The sequence below is a fragment of the Rhinatrema bivittatum genome, chromosome 1, assembly GCF_901001135.1.
Source record: "Rhinatrema bivittatum chromosome 1, aRhiBiv1.1, whole genome shotgun sequence".
NCBI classification, from domain to species: Eukaryota; Metazoa; Chordata; class Amphibia; order Gymnophiona; family Rhinatrematidae; genus Rhinatrema; species Rhinatrema bivittatum.
This window is the reverse complement of record NC_042615.1, coordinates 300775290-300801623: the sequence shown is the minus strand read 5'-3', so window position 1 is coordinate 300801623 and position 26334 is coordinate 300775290. Positions and strand designations below refer to the sequence as shown.

The window sequence follows — 26334 nt, the reverse complement described above, 5'->3', positions numbered from 1 at the left end:
CTGCTAGGTATTTGGTGAAGACTCTTGAAGTTGTTGAGAGCCTGAAAGAAAGAACCTTGTATTGGTAATGAGATGAATCCACTATGAAACGAAGGTACAGTTGTGCTCATAAGTTTACATACCCTTGGAAGAATTTGTAAGATGAGTAGCATTTTAAGATAACATGAGTGATCAGACAAAACATCTGTTATTTTTAATGTATTTCAAATTAAATTATGCATCACAGAATAGCACAACCATTCAAAAACCATAGCAATAAAGGAAATAATAAAATGGTTCTGCTCAAAAGTTTGCACACCCTTAGTTCTTAATATTGTGTATTGTCCCCTTTTGCATCAATGACGGCTTGCAGTCTTTTGTGATAGTTGTGAACGAGGCCCTTTATTTTCTCATGTGGTAAAACTGTCCATTCCTCTTGGCAAAAAGCCTCCCGATCCTGTAAATGTTTTGGTTGTCTAGCATGAACTGCATGTTTGACTTCTCCCCAAAGTGGCTCAATGATGTCGAGGTCAGGAGACTATGATAGCCACTCCAGAACTTTTCTTCTGGAGGAAGACAGGAGGAGAATTTGCATTCAGGAAGCTGTGCATGGAGGCACTTGGACTTTCCAACATGACAATGATCTGAAATATAAGGCAAAAGGCCAGAGGCAACAATGGCTTTTTTTCTGGCAAATGTACCGTGCCACTCAATTTTGTTCAAGTATCTCCTTATTGTGCATGCTGAAAGACACCACTTTATTTCAGTAGAAGTTGCTTGTGGGTTTTTCTTTGCATTCGGACAAATTTTCCTGGCAGTTGTGTCTAAAATCTTTCTTGGTCTACCTGACTTTGGCTTGGTATTAACAGAACCCATAATTTTCCACTTCTTGATCAGAGTTTTAACAATACTGATTGGCATTTTCAAATCTTTGGATATATTTTTATATTCTTTTCCTGATTTATAAAAATGAACTACTTTTGCTCGCAAATCCTTTGGCAATTCTTTTGCTTTCCCCATGCTTTAGTAACTACCAAATTCAGTTTAGCCCTGGTTGAAATGCACAAGAATTTCTCAAGAGCTGAGAAACTTATTGACTATTTATACACAGACCTAATTGCAATCAAAGAAGGCACAAGTGTAGATGCCTATCCTTCATTGCTATCTCAACCTATGTGCGTCAACTTGAATGTACATTTTCAAGAACATGCAAACTTTTGAACAGGACCATTTTATTACTTCCTTAACTGCTATGGTTTGTTTAATGATTGTGCTATTCTGTGATGCATAATAGTTTCATTTGAAACACATTAAAAATAACACACGTGTTTTGTCTGATCACTCATGTTCTTAAAATGCTATACATCTTACAAATTCTGCCAGGGGTACGTAACTTATGAGCACAACTGTATTGCCAGTGGGAGCAATGTATGGGTATGGGAGCATATGCATCTTTCAGATCCAAGGCGCACATCCAGTTTCCCACTTGATTGAAGGGTTGGATGATGTGGAAGGAGATCTTTTTTTTAATTTATATTTTATTAATTATCACATATCTTTACAAGCATTGAAATATCTTGTATGAAATACAGAGAAAGGTAGTATTTCAAATATTCTAATCAAAATCAGTATCTGAATTTTAATACACAGAAGAAATAATGAAATAAAATTCTCTCTCTTATAAGCCCTCATATTGGGACCTCAACCCAACTGCAGGAAAAGCTTTTACAGGATAATCAAAAAGGAAAACCTACAGTATAATACGAAGAGCATTTTAATACTTCATTCAGGATTGGTACCTACAATGAGTCTATTCTGTCATAATCGGTGAGGAACTTATCACAGGAATAATCTTATTTGACAAAAACATAAAGAGCTGGTTGGGCGTAAAGAATATATGTGTAAGACTTTGATGTCTTACTACACACTTACAAGGGAATTTAAGTAAATATGATGCTCCCAACTCAGCCACTCTAGGTTTTAATACCAGAAATTGTCATCTTCTTTTTTGTTTTACCCTGGATAAAACAGGAAAACCACTAACCTTTAGATTCAAAAAAGTAGCAAAACGATTTCTAAAGTACATTCTAAGTATCTACTGTTTGTCCTCTTCCAAAAGGAAGGATGCCACCAAGGTAGCTGGTGTAATTTGCTTCTCTTGTGAAGTTTCTAAGATTTTAGTCAAATTTAGCAAAGATGGTTCATTTGGTACCAGAATCTGAGCTTCCTTTTGATTTTTTCTATCTCTTTTTAAACGGTGGTATATAAAACACCCATGATGTAAGGGGAAGTGCCTGCTCAGGTATTTTCAAAATTTCAGGAAAAACCTTTTCAACATATCTTTAGGGGGTACAAGTTGGTCCCGGGGAAAATTTATAAATCTCAGGTTTTTAGCTCGACTCTGGTTTTCCAAATGTTCCATCTTAGATGTTAACATTAGATTTTCTTTTATCAAGGAAGTGTACAATTCTGACTTCCCTTTCAATTCCTCTTCTATTTTTGATTATTTTGATTGTATAGCCTCTTTTTCCACTATTTTCAATCTAGTTCCAACATTACCCATAAACTTATATGTAGGAACAGTTTGATTATAAATATTGTTATTTAAAGCTTGCAGGGCTTCCCAAATATAATCTAAAGATACCTCTAGAGGTCTTACCAAATCCATTTTCTTTATTTCTGGAAAGTTGAGTTCCTCATCGATCAATGACCTGAATCCCTCTACAACGGTACCTTCGTCAGAAATCAGTCGAGGGAGAGCAGCAGTTTCACTCTCCACTCCGGCTTATTCCACTTGTCTCTCCAACGAGCCTGCATCTTCTCCAGCCACCAACTGTTCCACATATCTCTCCTCAGCTGGATTTACTGGTGTTATCCGATATACCAGGGACAGTGTTGTTTGGAGCTCTGAGGAGATGTCGGGTAATACTTTCTCCCGCCTATCTCCTAGCAAGCTTACGACCGGTTCTTCTTCCCTCCGTTTTACATGAGTGTCCATCGGACCCGATATCTTCAAGGATGGTGTGGGAAGGGTTTCTTTTTCGCTCGCCCTCCTTTTCCTCACAGAATGAGGCATGTAGGAATAAAAAAGAAAAGACTCAGAAAGGATCCTGGAATGCTCAGCCTGTAGTGTATTCTATGGGTCCCAAAGAAGGAGGCTTTAAGAAGTCCAGAGAAGGAGACAAACTTCCAAGTTGAAAAAGGAGGAAGAGTAGAGTCTTGCTTGAATATTTAAAACAAAGCCGTGTGCCCCTTTGGCATGTGCAGTTTGGGTGGCGCACCACAAATGGGCCACTTTTGTAGGCCCCCTTTGGGCGTTGCCCTCCAATGAAGTCAGCGGAAATGCCTGGCTGGAACCCCGTCGAGGCTGGTCTCCGATCCTCCAGTAGACCACCGGTCTGTTTATTTTCTCACTCTCCTCCTTCTCTCACTTCCAGAAGGAGGTCATTTTGAACCTCTCCTGTTAACAGGCTCTTTTTCAGACTTCATAAATCCAGGATGGATCTCAATCCCACTGACTTCTTGGGTATAATGAAATAGTGATATAGAATCCCTTGCCATGATGATTGGGAGAAACAGGTTAAATTTCCCACTGGTTGAAAAGTGACTCCACTATGAGACAGAGTTGCGTTAAGGGAGACAGACCAAATTTAAGGCCAAATGAAAAGTGCAGCACTGAAGGGCAGGAGAAACGCAAACGATAATCAGACTTCACAGTTTCTGCCATTCCTCCAGGGAAATGTGAATTCGTCCTCCTACAAGAGTAGTTAAAGTTTGAGGGTTGAAAATAGTCAAAACTAAGCCCAGGCATGGACTGGATAAGTTCTTGGAGGAGAAGTCCATTACCTGATATTAATTAAGTTGACATAGAAAATAGCCACTGCTATTACTAGCAACGGTAACATGGATAGACTTAGTTTTTGGATACTTGCCAGGTTCTTATGGCCTGGATTGGCCACTGTTGGAAACAGGATACTGGGCTTGATGGACCCTTGGTCTGACCCAGTATGGCATGTTCTTATGTTCAGGCTTGTTGTTGTATCTTTAGCCGTTTCTCACACTGAGGTCCGCGAGCTGAAAGCTGCTGTTGTGGAGGCAAGGATGGTGCACAATACTGCTGAAACTGGTGGAAGGGGAGTCTCTGGAAGTAGGAGCGCTTAAAAGCGAAGTAAGCATACCTCAAAGAAGATGGTGTTCAGAACCGGATGTGAGAGACTGGACAGCAACATGCTGTTCCTTAATCAAGGTGACCATTTCTCTGAGTTTTTTTCCAAATAGGTTCTCTCCAGATCAGGGAATGTTGGCCAACTTGTTGTGCATGTCCTCTTGCAGACTACTGGATCTCAACCAAATGATTTGGTGTACTCCAATGGTCACTGCTGAGGATCTGGCTGCAGTATCGAATGATTCGTATGTGGAGTAGAGATGATGATGCTCGCACTATTCTGCATTCCAAAGGGCCTGCTGATAGTCCATTTGCTCTCCAATGAATTTAACAGGGGTTTTAGCTTCTCAATACAATCATATTAGTATTACACAGTGCAAAATCGGTAAGTTGAGATGTGGGCACTTAATATCAAGCTTGGAAAAAATATTTTTCCCCAAAGTTGTCCATCAATCTATGGTCCTTTCCTGGTAGAATGTTGGAGAAAATAGTCTTCTTTGCCTGTTTTAGCGCTAATTCCACTAAGACTGACTGCTTAACTCCGAGATTTGCTGAACTCCTGGCTACTGGGAGACAGGATACTGGATTCTCCCATATTCTTGTTTGTAAATCCTGCAGGATAAAATGTACTGGGATTGCTGCAAGCTTGAATGGAGTTTCCAGGATTCAGAGAAACCCAAAGACTTCTGCGCAGGAGTCCTTGCCCTTGCAGACATTGACTCTCAACACCTTCCCCAACTTGTTTAAGAATTTGGACCCTAAATTTGGATTTAAGAAATTTGGATTTAAAGATCCCAACAGCTTCCGTCCGATCTCCAACCTCCCATTCATAGCCAAGGTCATGGAAAAATTAGTTAACACACAATTATCGGCCTACATCGAAGATCACAATATCCTGTTCCCTACTCAATATGCCTCCGAAAAGCATTAAGTACCGAATCACTACTCATTTCCCTGACAGACTTCCTCATCATGGGCCTCAAAAAAGGTCATGCCTACTTATTGATCCTCCTGGACCTCTCGGCAGCATTTGATACTGTTAACCACTCCATCCTCCTAAATCAGCTGGCGAACATCGGCATTACAGGTACTGCACTGGCCTGGTTCAAAACATTCCTTGGGAACAGAGGCTACAAGGTCAAAATACACAATAAAGAATCTCACTGTTATCCTTCCTCACTAGGAGTTCCTCAAGGCTCCTCCCTCTCTCCCACGCTCTTCAACATTTACCTTCTCCCACTTTGCCAGTTGTTAACCAAACTGAACCTAAAACACTTCTTAAACGCCAACGATGTCCAGATCGTGATCCCCCTTAAAGAATCCATCACAAAAACTCTAGAATTTTGGGAAAATTGCCTTCTAGAAATCAACTGCCTCCTCACCAGTCTAAACTTAATACTAAATTCTTCAAAAAGCGAACTCCTTCTCATATCCCCGGAAAACAGTAACATCACTACGAATCCACCAGCCAACCTGCAAATTTCACAAGTAAGAGACTTAGGAGCTATCATTGATAATCGACTAAACCTAAAATCATTTATTAACCAAACAACTAAGGACTGCTTTCATAAACTACATGTCCTAAAAAGAATAAAGCCACTCTTCCACTTTCATGATTACAGAACAGTTCTGCAAGCAATAATCTTCTCTAAGATAGATTACTGTAACTCTATCTTATTAGGTCTCCCCTCATCTCACGCCAAACCTCTTCAGATGGTTCAAAACACGGCAGCCAGAATATTGACAAACACAAGGAGAAGAGACCACATATCTCCAATCCTCAAAGACCTACATTGGTTGCCAATTCACTACAGAATCATATATAAGTCCATTACTACCATCTACAAAGCTATTCATCACCATGCTCCGCTTAACCTACAAATCCCATTCAAAAAACATACCTCCGCCAGACCCATCAGAGAGACTTAGAGAATCATAACATGTACCACACTCCAAAACCTCTCAACATAAAACCTTTAGAGACCGAGCCTTCTCCACAGCAGGACCACCTCTATGGAACTCCATCCCTCCGGATCCGTGACAGGAACCCTGCCTTCTAACATTCAGGAAAAGGCTCAAAACGTGGTTATTTAAAAAAGCCTTTCCGGACCCCAACTGAACCTTAACGCACCCTCAATTTACTCTCAGACATTATCATAATATTGTAAACAATAACATTAAATACCATAACATTGTAAATAATTGCTCTTTCTGCTAAATTCCTATCGCCTTTTTTTCTGCTCCCAGTTGTGTACATCCCTGTTTTATTGTAACTGCAATGTTTCTCTTCGCACCTGTTAAAGTTTTATTGTATCTTCATTTTACACCCCCTTGTTAAATGTAAACCAGCATGATGTGATACCTATTGCGAATGACGGTATAGAAAAACATGAAATAAATAAATAAATAATTTGTAATATGACATATCTTTTGGTGGCAAAGAATGCTCTGGTGGATCAGCTAGGAAGTCAGACCCTTCTTCGGGCGATTGGGGTGGGGACCTCGATTGCTTCCGAGGGAAAGTTCCTGGGGCATGTTTCAGATGGTGGTGTCTTGTGTTCCTTCCTTAGACTGGCTAGACCAGTGGTTCCCAACCCTGTCCTGGGGATCCCCCAGCCAGTCGGGTTTTCAGGATATGTGTTAAGTGGAGTGCCGCAAGGATAGGTGTTGGGACCAGTCCTGTTCAATCTCTTTGTGAGCGACACTGCGGACGGGATTGAAGGTAAGGTTTGTCTTTTTGTGGATGATACTAAGATCTGCAACAGAGTGGACACGCCGGAAAGAGTGGAGAGAATGAGACGGGATTTAGGGAAGCTGGAAGAGTGGTCGAAGATATGGCAGCTGAGATTCAATGCCAAGAAGTGCAGAGTCATGCATATAGGGTGTGGAAATCCGAAAGAACTGTATTCGATGGGGGGAGAAGGGCTGATGTGCACGGAACAGGAGAGAGGCCTGGGGGTGATAGTGTCTAATGATCTGAAGTTGGCGAAACAATGTGACAAGGCGATAGCTAAAGCCAGAAGAATGCTGGGCTGCATAGAGAGAGGAATATTGAGTAAGCCGTATGCTCATCTTTGATGCAACTCCAACATTACTATCCGCATCAATGGCAGGGGATGGCAGGAAACTTGAATCAAACAGTTACCAACAAGGGACATAAAATTGGTGAAACAGATACGTATGGGAAAATAAGTGTGGGAGCTTGCTGGGCAGACTGGATGGGCCGACTGGTCTTTTTCTGCCGTCATTTCTATGTTTCTATGTTATATGTATGAGAGAAAATTGTTAGGACTGTCGCTGCCTGACGTCTCCACTTCGCCCTCCTTACCTCTTTGGTGACTCCTCCCGCGGTTGATGGACATCTGGCTGCCGCGGCGTCTGCCTGCCATCCTCTCCGGCGTCCCCGGACCGGCTTGGGCGCTTCATCCTGCCATGTTGTTTAGTTGCCATGGGGGGCGCGGCCCTACTTCTTACTCTTTCTTTGGCGTGAACCTCAGGGGCGTCCCCCTGTGATGACATCACGCATCCTGGATACAAAAGCCTACTCTGTTTGCTAGCTATTCGAGTTAGCAAGGGGGACTCCTTTCGGATGGGATTCGTTCTCTGTACCTAGCTACTTTGCCTCTCCTTATTGGACTTACTCTATTGGGGTGCCCGCTCCTCGGGGGCCTCTCTCTTTTCTTTCAGGTCACTGTCTGGAACCGGTACTCGCTCCTCGAGGGCCCATGTTCCCGGACTTGCTGCCTGAGCTCACTTCTGCTTGGAAGAAACCGCTGCCTACACCATCAGTGAGTTACCACTCGCTCCTCGAGGGCCTGCCTCTATTCCAGCTTCTGTGTTTCCTTCCGGGAGAAACCGCTGTGTGAGTAATCAACCAACGAGGCTCTATACCAGAACCCTGTGTATGCTCCACTGTACTCACTATCTCAGTTTCTCTTCACTACAGCACAGCTATTGAGGGATCGCTGTTCCAGTGTCCTGAGGGACTACAAGCCCAGCCAGGCTTCATTTCTACTCACTACTGTCACCTCTGGTGGCTTCTCAACTCTGTTTAACAAAAGATAATTCTGTGTTGTGTGTCCTAAAGCTGAGCCTGACCTGTAGCCCCTCACGGGTCTTCCCCCCGTGGGCGTGGTCATCTGCCACAGTGTCCAAGGGTCCACCAAAAACCTTACAAACAATAACAAAAATATGCATGTTATGGAGGCAGTGCATGCAAATTTTCTCATACATATTCATTGTAGATATCCTGAAAACCTGATGGCTGGGGGGTTCCCAGGACAGAGTTGGGAACTACTGGGCTAGACTCTGCAGCAAAAGACAGTCGAGGACTAAATTCCACCACGGGACTTCTGATGGGAGCTTCCTCATTGTGGAAGCAAGAGGGATTTCCCCACTGAGGGATCAAATCCGACATTTTGGACAGGAGAGGTTGAAGAGTGCTCTCTTTGTCTCTAACTGCCAGCCAACTCTGCTATCTGGTCTATGGACTGCTGGGTCCTTTGGCCAGGATTTGGGGGAAGAAATGAGAAAGTACTACTTATCTGATAATTTCCTTTTCTTTAATAAGGACAGGTGGATCCAAAACCAGTGGGGCACCTCTCCCAGCAGATGCAGCAAAGCTGACGATACAGTATATATACCGCTGCATTGACATCAGCCAACCAGTATTCTCTGCAAAAGCCAACTTGGACAAACTAACAAACATTCCAGTTCTTAGCCAACAGGAAAATACTGAGCTCTGACAAAGAGTGTAATAACACTGAACTAGGAACTGGAATAACACCAGAAACCCCTGGAACATGCAGCCACAAAGGAGGACAAAAGCGCAACCATCCAGCAGCCAAGGGTGGGAAGGTGGATCCACTTGTCCTTATTAAAGAAAAGGAAATTATTAGGCAAGAAGAAGTTTTTCTTTTCTTAGTGTATGGACAGGTGGATCCAGAACCAGTGGTATGTACCAATGCTACTCCCGAACAGGGCAGCAGGGTGCCCGGGTTCGATCAACCCTGCATGCACAAAGGTTGTGTCTTCTATGGCATGCACATTCATGTGGTAATGCCTGGAAAAAAATGTGTAAGGAGAACCACATCGCAGCTCAGCAAATGTCGATGGGAGACAAAAAATGTAATCTCTGCCCATGACATTGCCCGAGTCCTAGTGGGCTACTGTAGCCCATGACAACGGCTTGCCCCTGTTTACTTCCCCCATTGAGAACAAACAGGTGATCAGTCTTCCTGAAAGGTTTGGAAACCTCCAAATAGCGCAAGATATACCTCTTGACATCCAAGGACCGTGACAGGCGATATTCCTCTGCAGTTCTTACCTTGGCCAGATATGGAAGGGAAATTGACTGACAAATGAACATCTGAAACAACTTTAAGGGAAAAAGGAACAGTTTGCAACTGAATTGCACCAGAGTCACCCGTAGAAGGGCTCCTGGCAAGACAAGGTCTGCAGTTTGGATACTCTATAAGCAGAACAAGTTGCCACAAGAAACACTGTTTTCAAGGTCAGTAACCTCAAGGAGGGGCTAAGCATCAGTCAAAAAGTGGGGCCCGCCATGGAGCGATACAGAGGCATTATGACATTTTCCTTTTTATTCACCATTCCCTTCCTAATAATTCCTAACATTGTTTGCTTTTTGACTGCCACCGCATACTGAGCGACGATTTAAATTATCCACTGTGACGCTTAGATCTTTTTCCTGGGTAGTAGTTCCTAATATGGAATTTAACATCGTGTAACTATAGTATGTGTTATTTTTCCCTATATGCATCACATTGCACTTGTCCACAATAAATTTCATCTGCCATTTGGATGCCCACTACTCCAGTCTCGCAAGGTCCTCCTGCATTTTATCACAATTCTCTTGTGATTTAACTACTCTGAATAATTTTGTATCACCTGCAAATTTGATTACCTCACTCGTTATATTCCTTTGCAGATCATTTATAAATATATTGAAAAGCACTGGTCCAAGCACAGATCCATGAGGCACTCCACTGTTTACCCTTATCCACTGAGAAAATAGATCATTTAATCAAATTCTCTGATTCCTGTCCACGAAAGGACATCGCCTCCTATTCCATGACTTTTTAATTTTCTTAGAAGCCTCTCATGAGGGACTTTGTCAAACGCCTTCTGAAAGTCCAAATATACTACATCTACTAGTTCACCTTTATTCACATGGGGCCGGATTTTCAAAAGGCCCGGTGACGTGTGTTTACGTCCCGGAGCTTTACAAAATGGGCGGGGGCGTGGCCAGAGGCCTCTGCACTGCTGCTGGGCCAGCGCGCCAACTTACTTCAGCCCCAGGGCTGAAATAAGTTTTAAAACAACAAAGAAAAGAAACAACAAAGGTAGGGGGAGAGAGCAGGGGAGGTAGGGGAAGGGTAGGGAAGGTGGGGTGGGGGGTAGGGAACGGGAGAAGGCAGCGCGGCTCGGAACGGGAGAAGGCAGCGCGGCTCGGAGCGGGCTTGGCGCGTGCAAGGTGCACAATTGTGCATCCCCTTGTGCGCGCCGACCCCAGATTTTATAACACGCAGCATGTAAAAAGCATGCAAATCTTGGCAAATCAGCTTATGTGATTTGCTAATAATAAAGATTATCCACAGTAAAAGATACTCAATGACCCTAGAGGTTGAGTATGAGACAGAGTCATTAGTTTAAATTTAAGAAGGAATTACCTATTAACAGAGAAAGTCTCCTGAAATAATAATTTAATGCTTTCTGTGTTATATCTGTCGTTATACGGGGGGATTCTGGAAGAGAATTCGAAGCAAGCGGCCCAGCTACCGAGAACACATGGTCCCAAACTTCTACTAAGTGATCCATTTTAGGGGAAGGAACTTCCAGCAAACATATTTTCAATGACCTCAATGATCTAAATGGCGTATAGATCCAGATGACAGAGTTAATCCAAACAGGTTTCCTTATTACTGAGCCTGTTGTAAGATCAGAAAAGATCAGCTGGCACTGTGTGCCAGAGATTCATACATTTGGCATAGGTTGCTCACTATTTCTTAACATTTTGCTTCTCATATAATCAAGTCAGTGTTTATATATGGCATGCTTTTCTGTGGTATAATACAATACAATACTAAAGCTTAGCAAAGTCAATTCAGAATTGCTGTATCAGATAAACCCTCAAAGTTCCTAGAGGAAAGCAAAGAAAGAACCACACAAGGGGGAACAAGATGGCCACCGCCTAGCTAGCATGCAAAGACATTCTCTCCATGGATTTCTTGAATTTCCTACTCTTCACATACTTACAAACTTTCCACAATGCCGCATACCAAAAGAAAAGCAAGAGTAAGAGAAACTTTAACCTCGTCCCCGATGCTTGATGCACGGCAGCCGCGGATTGAATCGCTATTTGCGTCTCCCCTACAGATTGCATCAGAGGGTACGGCTGCCGCGGATCTCGGCGGTGAGCGAACACCGACCCCCTTGCATGAGAATACATCTTTAAGTCCCGGTGCGCCATTGGCTCCATTGCCACCGTTCACAGCTGTTGATTTTTCAGAAGATAAAGAATTAATATACCCGGAAGAGTTAAGTTCTGAAGAAAGATCTGTTGCCCCGAGAAGGGACGCCATACCGACGTTACCTTTGGAGAGTCATTATTTGCAAGACTCCACGGGCCTTCCGGTAGAACAACAGATTTCTCAAGCTGTAATGGATAATGGAAACTCCACAGAAGAAGGAGTAAAAGAACCAAAGGTATGTTTGGCTCTACCACCAATTATAACTTTGGATTCAATTTGGAATGCATTACCTCGATGGAAAGAGCCATTCATTCGTTAACACAAGTCTTGAAAGAGACTAGTATTAAGTCCCTGACTTTGGAATCCAAAATTACATCTATGGACAACCAAATGAAAGAACTTGATACAAGGATATCTCACTTTGAATCTGTTCAGAATAATTTGTTATGTTCTGACAGTTTTCATTCCAAGAAGTTGAAGAATATGGAGAATTCATTGAGAATGTTGAACTTGAGAGTTTTGAATTTTCCCTAATTAAAATTAAGTTCTCCAAAGGATTTATTTAAGAATTACCTGATGAGGATTCTTAAATTTCCTAGTGAAGTTATACCAGCTATAACAAAAATATACAATCTTCCTTTTTTTAAAGAAGTGGATTTAGATAATCAATCACAAGTTCAACTATAAAATGCTTCTCTAAATATCTCAGACATTCTAGAACTTTCACAAGATACAGATATCCAGACAAGAGTAACACTTTTGGTAACCTTTGCATTTGTATCTGAAAGGGATTCTGTATTGAGGCTTCATTTTCGGAATCAGTCTCAATTATTTCACGGTCAGAAAATATGGATTTTTCCTAACATTTCAAGAATACTCAAGAACGTAGGAAGCCATTTTTAACTATGAAGGCTGAAGCTGTTTCTCATGGAGCAAGGTTCAGTTTAAGATATCCGTGTAAATGTTTGCAAAATTTCCAAAATACTAAATATGTTTTTTGAACCTTCCCAGTTACATACCTTTTTAGATTCACACTCCTGAATTTCCTTCTGTGGGGGGCCAGGCATTTTGAATTATGTAGGGGATTGCTAGGAAGCAACATTTTGTGTTTAATTTTCCTGATTGTATTCGCTTAATATAGCCTTGTTCTCCTCCTTTTTCTTATTAATGGCGAGATACGGTTTATTTCCTTTTTCTGGATTGATATGATTTTTTCATGCTGAAACTGTTGTGTATGTATCTCATTTTCTGTACAAGTGAATGCTTGTGTTAAATTGAAAGTTTAATAAAAATAAAATTAAAAAAAAAAAAAAAGAAAGAAAGAACCACACAACTGGATAGTTTAATATTGTGGGCCGATGTTCACATTTCAGTTGGTCACCTTGTAGATATAAAAGGCTCACTGTAGAAATGAGATCACTCTGTTAATTAGGCGAGGCTCTTCAGGGATTAACAGGTCACATCAGCTCTGTCAACTAGTTAATAATCTACTTTTTCACACATTTAGTTACTGAACAGAAAAATACAATTAGACCCTGAGATGATTCTCTCAGGTGTGACATCATTAGACAATGCCATCTAGAACTATAAATAGGTCATTTTAGATAGATTTCTGGTTAAAAAAAAATTGGTGATGCATATTTATACTATAATTACATGAATGTGCTGCATTTAAGATGCCAAGAAATTAGCTGCATTTTCGACAGACTTCTAATTCTTATTGGATCACTTCACCTTCCTTTATGCCCAAGCTTCCAGTCTAGCTGGAACTGACAGGGAATTATGAATCTGAGGTACCAAAGCTCTCTACTTGCAACCACCATGACTTTTTTCTCCTAATTAGGCACCAACCCCTCCCTCCAAAATCCAGTCAATGCAGAGATAGTCCTCGGTACAGCAACTCAGACTGTGACTCCCTTCAAAAATTGGGTGAATGTGTACCTCAAATCCTACTTGTGTCATTATGTGACAGACGGGATGTCCTTCTCTGACAGCTGTGAATACTGCCACAACCCTATTTGCTGCTCCTGCCAGTGTGATGAGCAGAAGGCAGGTCCAGGAATTTTAACTCAAGTCTCTTATGTATATGGTTTATTTTGAGAGGGTTTGGGTTCAAAATTCCCATATTTTGACAAAATAAGTATCTGGAAGAGATATATTGATGATGTTGTGGTCTGGGACAAGAGAAGAACTTCAAGATTACATAGTTGGATTAATACTTGTGAAAAAACTATACATTTCAGTATGGAATATAATGAATCAACTATTCCATTTTTGGATTTGAAAATCCGAAAAGATATACAAGGTTTTTTGAAAACCACAATGTATGTGAAACGGACTGACAAGAATCAAGGGTTAGTTATAACAGCTTTCACCCTATACCATTGAAAAATAATTTGCCTATGTCCAATGTGCCCTCTAATTTCTGACATGCTATGAGGTAGATCTTAAAAAAGTACGCTGGATTTTATAAGAGCCATCGTTCCCAATGGCCTACCCTTGTCCGAGAAATCGGCAATGGGAATGGACCCTGTCGGGGGCAGCACTGGTGCTCCCAGAGGCATTGGCATCAGCTGTGTCGTGGAGCAAACCGAGGAGCAAGTCCAAGCGCTCCAGCAATGGTGCCAGCACCGTGGGTGCAAGCTCCGGCATCAGCGGCGGCCCTGATGGGGCCGGCGACTCGATGCCTCGTAGGGCTCATCTGACCATCAACCGCACTCTGAGCTCTAACTCCTCCTCAAATGTTGCCAAAGAAAGGACACTTGGAGGAGGAGGCATGACCTGGATTCCTTTGGAGCCCCGAGGGAGACCGGTGTCCAGCACCAGATTCAGTGGGGACTGCCTCGGGCCTCGATGGAGGGTGATGCCCTTTCGGGCCAGAGCCGCTTCAGAGGCATCTTGGTCGGTGCTGGTGCCTTCCCGAGCTTGGTCTCATGCGAGGGTGGAGACCAATGACTGTGCTTCCTCAAATTCCCACGGTGCTCAGCCTGGTCTTTCCCTGGTGCCAAGGGAGAAGTAAATGACATGGACCTGGAACGAAAAGAAATGGAAGCAGGTTGGTCCCCAGCACCCAATTTGACCTAGGGACCCGGCGGAGAAGCCAGCACAGGACCGGCAGCCACTGGCCCCCCTTTTCCCAGGGGTGTTGACACCCCCAATGTTGATGCTGAGGGAACAGATGTCCTGGGGCTGAACAGCTTCTTCATTTTGTCAAGGCATGCACAGCGACCCTTGGAGGTCATTTGGGCACAAAAGTGACACCCCCTGACAACATGCGATGCTCCCAGGCACAAGATACAGACCTTGTGAGAGTCTGTAATGGACATGGCCCGGGGGTACTGGGGGCACCAGCAAAACCCCAAAGACACCATTTTAAAAAGTAAAAGACGAGCAGTCGATGGCCAGCAGCCACCGGAGGACGGCACTGTCAGGGATCGAACACACAGAAGGGACAACTCACCATGACACTAACTAAGGCCAGAAGGAGAGAGGAGGGACCCTGCATGGGAAAAAAACGGAGAAACACTCAAATGTTGCAGTTTTCCTACAAAACCAGTGCAAGCTCCACATCCGGAAGATGACAGCTTCCACGGAAAAGAAGAGACTGAAGAAGGACCCTGCGTGGATGCGTGCATAGTGGTATACTGGGCATGCTAAGTGTGCCAGTCAAAGTTTTTAGAAAGGTTTTCCATGCTGGGCTCCATCTGATGATGTCACTCATGTGTGAGGACTACCATCCTGCTTGTCCTAGAAGAATCTTGCCAATCTTGTTAATTTTTTAAATTTATGACATTTGATTTATTGATGTATAATGGTATCAGCCAATGTCAGTACTTGTTTGTACCTGTTTTGTTTTTCTATAATCCCAATAAAATATTACTGGCAAAAAAAAAAAAAATTGCATCAGAGACACTTGTTGAAGCTGCTGGCTCTCATCTCTTTCTGGAGTGAAAAACAACAGAAGAAATCAAATGAACCAATTTTACAAAACTAACCAGCCATTGCTGTTCAATACACCGGTACCAATGCACATAGTGGCTATGGAAAAAAGAAAGAAAACTTGAAAAACTTTCAAGAAACCTGACTAATGAACATAAGAATTGAAAGATAAGGTATACTGAGAGGGCCCCATGATAAAACACTTGAAACAGAAAGAAAAAGATATGTCAGTAAAGCTCTGTGCTAAAACAAGAATCTCTAAACATTTTCAACTAGCAATTTCAACTATTGGAAACATTGTTAAGAACTGGATGTGACTACAATATCTTGCGTGGTTTTGGCAGAATAGTTAAATTTTCATTTCATCAATCCAAAGCACTTTGTTCCAAAAAGTGTAAGGGTTATCCAGTTATTGCTTTGCATACTTTAGATGATGATTTTGTGATGACGTTGTACAAAAGGTTTCCTTCTGACAACTCTCCCAAGCAGAACACTGTTGATTAAACAATGCTGTACTGTGCGCTTGTGGACCATTGTTGTGCAAGCAACACTGCTGTGCACCTATGGACAATTACTCCAGTGTCAGCTAAAATTTTCAGTAAGTTTTCTGCAGTGATTTGTGGGCTCTGTTTTAGAGATCTGACCAGTTTTTGGGCCTATCAGAGATTTTTCTTGGTCTTCCAGATCTTGCTTTGACCTCAACAGTTCTATAAAACTTACCATTTCTGAACAATGTTTCTGACAGTTGAAATTGCTAGCTCGAACAGTTTAGAGATTGTTTTTCTTTTATAACCTTCTCCTGCTGTGTTAATTATATTAATTTTCAAATTCTAAAACAAATACTTAGAGCTGCTTTGTTGTTGAAAGTAGAGAGAACAATTTTAACCTGAGAGGTTAGAATATTTGTTCAACTATGGAATATTCTTCACTTGACTAACCGAAGGCCTTATTAAAAACTTAAAAAAAAAAAAATAGTAATGAATTAACTGGAAGGATGTCCAAACCTTTTTCTCAAACCATATTCACTGTTTTATTATTTTCAATCTGTTATAATCAGCAATAAATAATTTTGCATTAAAAATTGCAGAAACATGCTTGTTTAACTTTGTATCATTAAGAGGTTGTGTCAGCTTCTGTTCATTTACAGATTCATTGAACGACAGAATTTGACCAAGGGTGCTTAAACTTTTCCAAACAACTATAAGAGAATATATTCCTGAAAAGAAGCTACCATTTTAATAAACGTATTTTTTTCACAATTTGAAGCCTTCTTATGGGAGCTTATAACCCTTGAGCTAAGCCTATAAGAGCAGAATTGGGAGCACGCAGCTCTACTTAGCCTTGTGGACTGCTGGCTTCTTTTTGGCATAAAAAGAGTCCCTTCGGTGTACGCCAAGTCCCAGTCACAAACAAAATAACTTTTTGTTAAAAAGCTGTCGTCTCCTTTTAAGGGTGATTATAGGCAATGTGTATCATTACAGTACATATGTGGGGGAAGGAAGGAAGGATATTTCATCTTGAGCGCTTTCAGCCTTGGAGCCACCTGGAGAGCGACAGTCACATTTTGTGGCCACTATGGAGATCACAGCTGTATATTTCTTACAGATTTAAAGTTTGACTTTCCTTTTAAAATATGGAAAACCAAAAGGCAAGTTTTCCACCCTTAGGCTATTGAGAAGCAATCTGAATAACTGTTTTAATAATGCTGAAGTTCTCATCTTCACTCCCCTTTATTTCTCTGCAGTTTCTGAAACTTTATTGGATCATCATATAGATTATTATCCAAAGCTGATGAGCTTTCAAGGCCTCATAATTCCTTTCTTCAAATATAAGCTCATGTACAATATTAAAAAAAAAACCACATCTCCAGTTGGTCCAATAACTTACCATAGCCTGAATAGAATCCAAGTTTTCCTAGGACAAGAAGCCTACTAGAGCTCTGCACTGCATTCCTCCTGTAAATGAACTGCAGTGCTTTTATCTCCTGGGCCTCAACAGGTCAAAAAGTAACCTACAATTCAATTTAAGGGATCTAGACAAGGGGCTTTTGGGATAGTTTTCCTGTTTAAAGTCATCTGTTTCTGATAACTGCGTAACCCAGAGTTTGACAAGGTCAAATTCTAGCACAGTGAATTCAACCTTCCATCCTGCTGAGGTACATAAAATGATTATATCCCTTGCATTGCTCTACAATATATTACGCACTTTATAAATTATTTAAAATAAGTGAACCAAAATATCAACAGATTACTGGATTTACTTAAAGAAGCCTATTTTAAATATAGTCTCTCTCCTTTTTTTTTGCTATTCTTGATATATTTTTGGTACACAAGTTTTCTTCTGTTTATTACTTATAGTGCAAAGAAAATGTTGAAACACATCCTCCTGAATTTACTGGATCTTTCCATTCACTTCTCTGCATCACCGACTATTTTTGTAAATATCTGGAACAGCAAGAGATACTTACCGGCAAACCACACAAGCCAAGCCCATCTCCATAGCAAAATCATCAGCACTTGTCTCATCAAAACTGGAGAGGTCTGGTATGGCCAGATCCTTGCTGGTCTGTACTGTGACAGGGGAGGAGCGGGCTTCTTGTTTCTCTAGCCTGGGCTTCTTCTGAGGTTCAACAGCATCACTGAGGTCTGTTTTCATCTAATAATCCCAAAGTCAGATGCACACAGAAAAAAAATGACAAAAAAACCCCAAAACATTATCATCTGAGAACAATCTAAAAAGCAATAGTGATATTTGCTTTCCAATGTAGTTATCAGCAGTGCACACATTTTCATTTGTTTAGTCTTTTTATTTACAAGTTACTGCATTTATAAGACACTGCAAATGCCTTTATTTTTATTTATTTATTAGCTTTTATATATCAACGTTCGTGGGTACATCATGCCGGTTTACAATATAACTGAAGGAGGAAATTACAAAAATCCAGGGTGGGGGAAGAGGGAGCAGATAGGAAGAGAGAAGGGGCGAGAGAAGAGAGGGAAAAACAGGAAGAGGAGAAAAGGAACAGTACCCGATGGAAAACAACCTTTAAGCTTGATTGATTAAGCTTGACTGTTCTGAAAGTAGACTAGGTTATCTTTCAGTGTGATACACACATTAAAGCTACCTGAAGAATGATCATAAACTATGAGATTCACATTTGATATTAGTATCTCTGCTTTCTCCTCTTCTCTTCAGCTGGTTGAGGCCAAAAGAAACAGCTGAGATTCTCAGAAGGTTCCAAAACAGACTACAGGCAGCTGGAAGCAAACAGTTAAAAAGAGGAGCCCATGCTTGGTGAACTCGCTTTGGTATAGCAGGGCTGCATCACTGTTCCAAGGTTGAAGAAAATCTACCCAAAGTTACAGGCAAGTAAAATATACCAGAACAGTGCTTCTCAACCAGTGTGCTGGGAGCACACTGCTGTGCCGTGGGGAAATCTTCCCTGTGCTGTCACTCTGGCCTGTGCCTCGATTCTGTTGGACAGTGCCCTCAAATCTCCTGCTTGCTGCTTCAGCCCCCCCATCCCACACACCTTTCTGTACATACAGCAAGGGGGGGGGGGGCAGCAGGGATTTCAAACAGCAGTAGTGAAGGGAAGAGAAGAGCCTCTGATCCCTGCTGCAGCTCCCCCCATCCCCTCCTGCTTCCTGGAGTTCAGAGCAGTTCTCTGCTGTGCTGTGTATGCTTGGAGCCCAGGCCCTCATCTGACATCAAGAGAGGAGGAGGAAGAAGTCATTCAGAGCTAAGGAATTGATGATTCATGGGGAGGGAAGAAAGGTAAATGCTGAAAGGGCGCATGAGGAAACGAGATGACTACTAATGGTAAGATGGGGGTAAATGCTTTGGGAGGGGGAAGTTCAGGAGAGTGCAAAAGGTGGTGAATGTTGAGGGAGGTGAGAACGGGTGTGAATGCTTGGTAGAGGGGGCACAGGATGCTGATGCTATATCAGGCATTGCTGCTCCTGCTGGCTGGGGGTAGGAAGAGGATTGGGAGGACAAGCCAGGCCATACTGGGGGAGGAGCAGGATAGAGAATATCGAGGATTATGGGAGGGATGTGAACAGAGGAGATCAAGCCTAGGATTGGGGACAGGATTGGAAGAAAAAAGGGAGAGAAAGAAGGGAGCCTGGGTAAGGAGCAGGGTGAAAGAGAGAGAAGATGATCCAGGATACAGAAAGAAAGCGAGGAACTACGGTAGGTATTGGAGAGAGGTATGAAGGGAATAGGAGGAAAGGGGGAGAGATACAGGGATGGGGGAGCAGGGAGAAGAGAGCGGGGGTTGAAGAGACCTGTGACAGTAGAGAGAAAGAGGACCATGACTTGGGGGAAGAAAGGGGGAAGGAATCCTGGGAGAAAATTTAAGAGGAATGGGGAAAGGAGAGCAGGAGAGCAGAGGAGAAAAATAGAGAAAGAGAAAAAAAAAGGAGAGAATCAAGGAAAGAGAACAGAAAGCTTTAAGAAAGAGAAAATATTAAAATATCCACTCTGAGGGAGACAGACAAAGAAGGAAGGAGGACATAAGGAGAGAAAGAAGGGGAAAAAAGTAACAGAGTAGACCGGAGAATAAGTAAAGAAAGGCACACAATCAGAAAATCAATCCAGACATCTCAAAGGTTGGAAACTGTTATTACCTGATAAATAATATTAACAACTCATCAGTGAACAATATACTGGGACCCAGTTCAAAGTCTCCCACCAGGACATGTACCCCACATAGAATTTATCTGTTGGAAACAGTTGAATTTTGTTTGCTAATTTGGTGCATGATTAATTCTCTTCTATGTAGGACATATCTACCAGCACAAAGGCTTTTCTATTGGGCCTAAAAACACTGGGCCGGATTTTAAAAGGGTTACGCGTACCGGGCCTATTTTAAAAAGGCCCGGCGACACGCATAAAGCCCCGGGACGCGTGTAAGTCCTGGGGCTTTACTAAAGGGGCAGGAAGTGGGCAGTCCGGTGGTGGGGCGGGGTCAGGCTCCCAGCACAGCGGCCATATTTGCTATTTGGCCGGCGCATGCAACTTACTTCAGCCCCAGGGCTGAAGTAAGTTGCATGCTTACTTTTAGTATCAAACGGTTTTTATTATTATGAACATAACCAAAATGTAGAACCAAAAAGTAGGTCTGGAGAGGTGGTACACTGTCCTCTACACAGACCAGGCAATAACAACAGCTCCACAGTAATCTACAACTCCCCATCCCCCCCCCCCAACCCCATGAAAGATAAATGTCCAAAGTCAGTGTCCATGCACGCAGCTTCCTTCGAGACGTCCAGAGGCCAAGATGTATCTTCTAGAGGTGGATTCCACTACAACCTCAGCAATCGTTGTGCATGCTTACTTTTATTATAAAACTTACTTCAGCCCCGGGGCTGAAGTAAGTTTTATAATAAAAAAAAGAAAAACGACAAAGGTAGGGGGAAAGGGAAGGTGGGGTAGGGAACGGGGGAAGACAGCGTGGCTCGGCACGCGCAAGGTGCACAACTGTGCACCCCTTGTGCGTGCCAACTCCTGATTTTATAACTTGTGTGCGCAAGTACATGTACATGTACACTGCGTGCGAATGTTATAAAATCTACCCCACTTTGTGCTAACAAAACTTAAATAATGTGCTTTTGGGTATATATATATATATATATATATATATTTTATTTTTTTTTTTTTAGAGTAGATTACTACAATTTTCCACGCAAACAGTCCACCAGTCGTCCACCTCCCACCACTAAAATGAACTAATCACTCACTACTACAGGGAACAAGTGTTCCAGAGTCTCTCGCCAGAAAGCTGGTAACTTTACTCTACCTTCCTCCTTCCTACTGGCAGGAGGAGAGCAGCGCTTCCTACCTGTTTGCTTCCATCTGATGTCTGAATGCATGGGGCCTTGTAATCTCACAGGACCAGACAACAAACTGAAGCTGGCAGAATATGGCATACACAGATTTTAAAAAATGCTGCTTTCCCCCTGCCACTGGGAGGATCATGCAAAATTTAGTTTGGGGGGAGACAAAAGAACTGAGCAAACTTGAAAGCATGCCATGAAATAAAAAATGTGAGAAGCAGTGGGCTAGGACATAAAGCGGCACCTAAGAAGCATCAAGATGACAATGATTAAAAGTACAGCCCCTGGGTTTGCTGAGGCAGGATTTTCAAGATTCTGTGGTAATTATGTAGAAAATTTACATAATTTTGCATAAAAATTCACTTCTCACTATGCGCAAAACAGTAAATCTTTTTCATGAAAACCTTTCACATTGTTTGTAAACAATCTTTGTAATATAAACAAATAAAAAATTTACCAAGTACAAAAAAATCATCAAGCAAAGACATGTTACTGACTTTTAACTATGAAATGTCACTTTTGTTTTGAATTGAAATACAGTGCAACCATCCTTTTTATATTGTTTTTCCAAGTATATGAGCTTATGTATGCTGAAAATGCCCTCAGTAGCAACAAAGAATAATATGTGCACATATATTGGACACACAAGGCTGAATTTGTGAACAGGAGTGCCAGTCATCAAGGCTTCTAGGAACTGAAATTCATTCATATTGCCAACCAGAACCACAGACAGGGGGTGCTCCAGGCTCTCCACTGACCCCAATGAGCTTTTTAAGCTGGAGGGCCGGGGGATGGTTCAGGTGAGGGGAACTAGGCCACCTGGGTGATTTTTGGTGGTTTTGGGCGGGGGGGGGGGGGGGGGGGAAATCCTACCTGGGATATCTATTAATGGAAAGTGGGGGCCGAAGGGGCAGATCTTGGTGGTGGGGTGTTTAAATAAAGGGGGGGTATTGGACTGGGATAGGTATTCAAAAAAATGGGGTAGGGGCTGGGGCATCGTGGCACTTGATTTTTTTTTTAAATACTTCTTTTTGCAAGGCTGCCACAAATGGAGGTCCTGGCATAGGAAGGGAATCCAGAAAGACACCCGGTGGATTTTTTTTTGGGGGGGGGGGGGGGGCGGGGAGGGCTTTACATTGGACTGCCAACCCTTTAATTCTAGCACAGGAGCATCGGCACCTGCATTAAGGTGTCGGTATCCCTATGCTAGAATAACATTTTCTGAAAAGGTGTAGATAAAATAATGTGGCTGAAAAATTTCTAAGTCCGCCAAATTATTTTATTTACATAGAATTTACTATGCATTTGCTACTTTGCATACATTATGCGAATTTATGCATGCAAAGCAGCTAATTGAAATGGGTGGATTTTGTGTCAAAACAACAAAAGTATCACAAATATTGCATATTGCAGCAATAGGGCTATATCACATGACATATGTTTAACACACATTATAGCCCTATTGTGTTTTAATAAATCGCCCCCTTAGATTACAGTCCTTGAATGTAATCCACTTTGAAGTGCCTGAAAAGAGGAATATAAATTTAATTAAAAAAAAAATTAAAAAAACACACATCCAGGACTTTGTAGTTAGTGTACTATTGGATCAAACATTCTGGACTGCTTGCTTGGTCCATTCCAATCTCACCCCATCCCTCTCCTCCCCTCCGGTTCCCTTCTAGACAGGAGGGAGGAGGGGAGGGGCTGGGTTAGGGAGAAGAATGCCTCTTTTCTCCTTTGTTCCGTCTGCTCTAGCCTTAACCTCACCCCCTCGCCTCCTGTTCCCTGAAAGCTGCTTGTGAGGGAAAGAGCTGGAGCTGAAAGGAGAGGCAGATAGAGAGAGAAAGAGCTGAAGGCAGACACTTTATAGTTTTCTTTGGATGACTGAATTAGGAAGAGAGGGGAGCGTCAGGTTTCTGAACTGTGCAGCAGGTTGTAAGTTACGTGGCAAGGGTCTAATTATGCAATTTCTCCTGTGGCTGGAGAATTGCAAAAGCCTGGGGGCACTGATTAAAAGAAAAAAAAAAGACATACTGGGTGTCTCCTGGCCAACACAACAGTAGAATTAATATGATACAGAAAATGTTATATTCCATGTTACTTTATTTTTCTGCCCTTTCAAAGTCAATAGACTAATATGTGGGTCTTCATAGGAATCTCAGGGAAAAAACACTACATCAATGATCTGACATGAAGATATGCACACAAAAGCCTGATGCCACTTAACATTGTTTTCACCTCTATGGTTCATTCTGAGGAAAGAATTACAAATCTGTAAAGAAGAAAATAGAGAGGAAACACGCTGTCACACTAACTGTATGATCTGCCAAGACTCAGATCAGCTGAACAAAAAGCAGTAGGAAAGAAGGGACATTTCCCTGGGAGTCTGATGATTTTGGAGCTTGGTACCTCATTTCTCTGCTGCCATTTGGCATGTGAAAGGTTCTTGTATGTGTCTCTTTAGGAAAGGGTGATGATGGTGCCAAGAGCAGACAATCAGATCACTTATCATCCATTCCTCCATTTCACCACCACATACTCAGACACTCGATGGGAAAACAAAGTACTGGGTTCTATATTATAATACTTGAAACCAGGGTGAATACCACTTGTGCTTTTAGCACTCTTCATTGTCATGTGTTAGGGGTAGGGGAATGAAGAGAATCTGAGGCACCATAGGCCAGGCCTTCATTCACAGGCATCAAGGTTGTTTTATCTCCTAGCCCCAGCAGTAACAATCCTGTGACCACATAAGAATCCACCTGGCCAGGGTTTCAGTGTACTGGACATATAGAAATGAAATGACATATAGAAACATAGAAATGACGGCAGAAGAAGACCAAACGGTCTATCCAGTCTGCCCAGCAAGCTTTCACTTATCTGTTTCTCTTGTCCCTTTGTAAGTGACTTTTTGTTCTATTTCCCAGTACATGTTTTCCCTTACATTTGAGGGGATAGCTCTCCTATCCAAAAAACTATTTAAAAAGAAAACTGAAGCACCGATACCACTGCTGCAGAGCTGACACACGCACATTGCAAAGAGAAATGCAAAAGAAAATATAATCTTAACATTTTTATTGTTAATTATTCCCTCTCCTCAACAAGCAAATATTAAGTTCCTTTGAAACAAGCATCTGCAGAATTTTTTTTTCTTGTACCAAGCACTGATCCCCCCCCCCCGGAGGAGGCCAGTTGAACAGCAAAAGGTCATGCTAATTTGTTTTCACTGTTTTTTTCTTTCCTGAGACACACCTATATTCTCTGCCCAGTACATGAAAAACTGGAAACTGCAAAACAACAGTAGACACAAACACAGCAAACTGCTCTTGTATTTTGGTAATGTTTTAAATAACTTCATGTTAAAAAACATAACCCAAAACACAGTATGAACATTTACTTCCCAATTCTATTTGTTTCAACAGCCTTTTAAATTAAAGTAATTTGGCGGTTGATTCATTCCTACATTCAGCTTTCAGCCTTCCCTAAGCAAACAGCAGATATCCAAGTTTTCCAGAATACTGATTTACTTAATCCTTTTATGCAGATTCGAGAACTATCCAGAGATGACTGACATATCCCCATGTGTGAATACATTTATTTGTTAAATTCATATCCCATCGCATCAAATAAGTGCTCCATGTGAGGTACAGTAAACACTTAAAATTATAATATATAAAATGACATACATTCATAAAATATATACAAAATAACCTATACAAGCATAAAAACATGTGTATATGTCTATCTATATAGATAGCTAGATACACACATACATATAAATATACATGCACATGTCCCCTGCTCCATAACATTCCATATACATCCATAGAATTTCAGACATTGTAAGGGATGGTTTGAAGTACCTGAGAGATGGTTTATAATGATATCACTTTAATCACACATTAAGATCTTCGCAGAGAGCTATGCTAGAAGAACCCTTAGAGTTAAGGAAATAAGATGAGTTATTACTAAACAGAGGGCTTTAATATATATTGCTCTATTTATGGAACAGGTCTTCACTACAGACTTAGACAGAAACTGCTTATAAGTCTTTTAGGGAACTGGTGAAAACCTGTTTTCCAGGAAGCTTTTAATGGCGTATGTTGGGTGTGATTTAAGGTGATTAATCAGGCAGTGAGGCTGGTTCATCCGGGATTGTGTATAATCAGTATAATACAGCCAGTTTTGGCGTCATTTTTTGCCACAATCCACAACCAACAGCGATACGTGTGGCTGAGTATTGCACAAACTGCGGGTTTTACATATACTTCCTTGGAAGACTAATAAGTAATGCACTGCAGTAACCTATCCTAGATAAAACTAGGACACGAATTACCTTAAAGTCAGCTTTTTCTAACATAGTAGTCAAACCAACAAATTTGGCACAGCTGGAAATAACAGGAGTGGACAACTGAAAGAATTTGACCTTTCATGGACCGTTTCAAAACCCCTAAATTCCAAATCTGATTCCTGAATTGAACAGATATCCCATCAGGCATATTGAAGGCACTTAATTCTAATTCCCCTAGTCTACCTAACCTAAGCATCTCTGTATTTGAAGAATTTAATTTTAATCTATTTTCCACTAACTGATTCTGAACTGCAAAAGCAAGTTTGCTTACCGTAAACAGGTTTTCCTTAGTTAGCAGGATGAATTAGCTATGCTGTCTGGGACCTCCTTCCGGGACGGCTGGGCGGAGCTTAACCAAGCTGACAGAGCTTTGCTCTGTGTACGACTGAGCGTCCTTTCCCACATGGCGCCATCTTCTCTTCAGGGTATTTCCAAAGCGTGTCTGCATCGCATAAGTGAAGACTGTCCGGGGAGGCAGGCGGGTCAGCATGGCTAATTCATCCTATCTATGGAAAATACTGTTTATGGTAAGCAACCTTGCTCCCCCTCCCCGCCCGCAGATAAGCAGGC

At 41.9% G+C, this 26334-nt stretch overlaps 1 protein-coding gene across 1 annotated transcript in view; it reads right to left on the bottom strand.

Annotated features, from left to right (window-relative positions):
* The window catches only part of INTS12 (integrator complex subunit 12), an 82555-nt gene that overhangs the window by 24010 nt on the left and 32211 nt on the right, over positions 1 to 26334 (bottom strand). The window contains exon 4 of the mRNA XM_029596919.1: positions 18041 to 18228. Within this exon, the coding sequence (XP_029452779.1) occupies positions 18041 to 18228 (188 nt within the window). The remainder of the gene's footprint in view (positions 1 to 18040; positions 18229 to 26334) is intronic.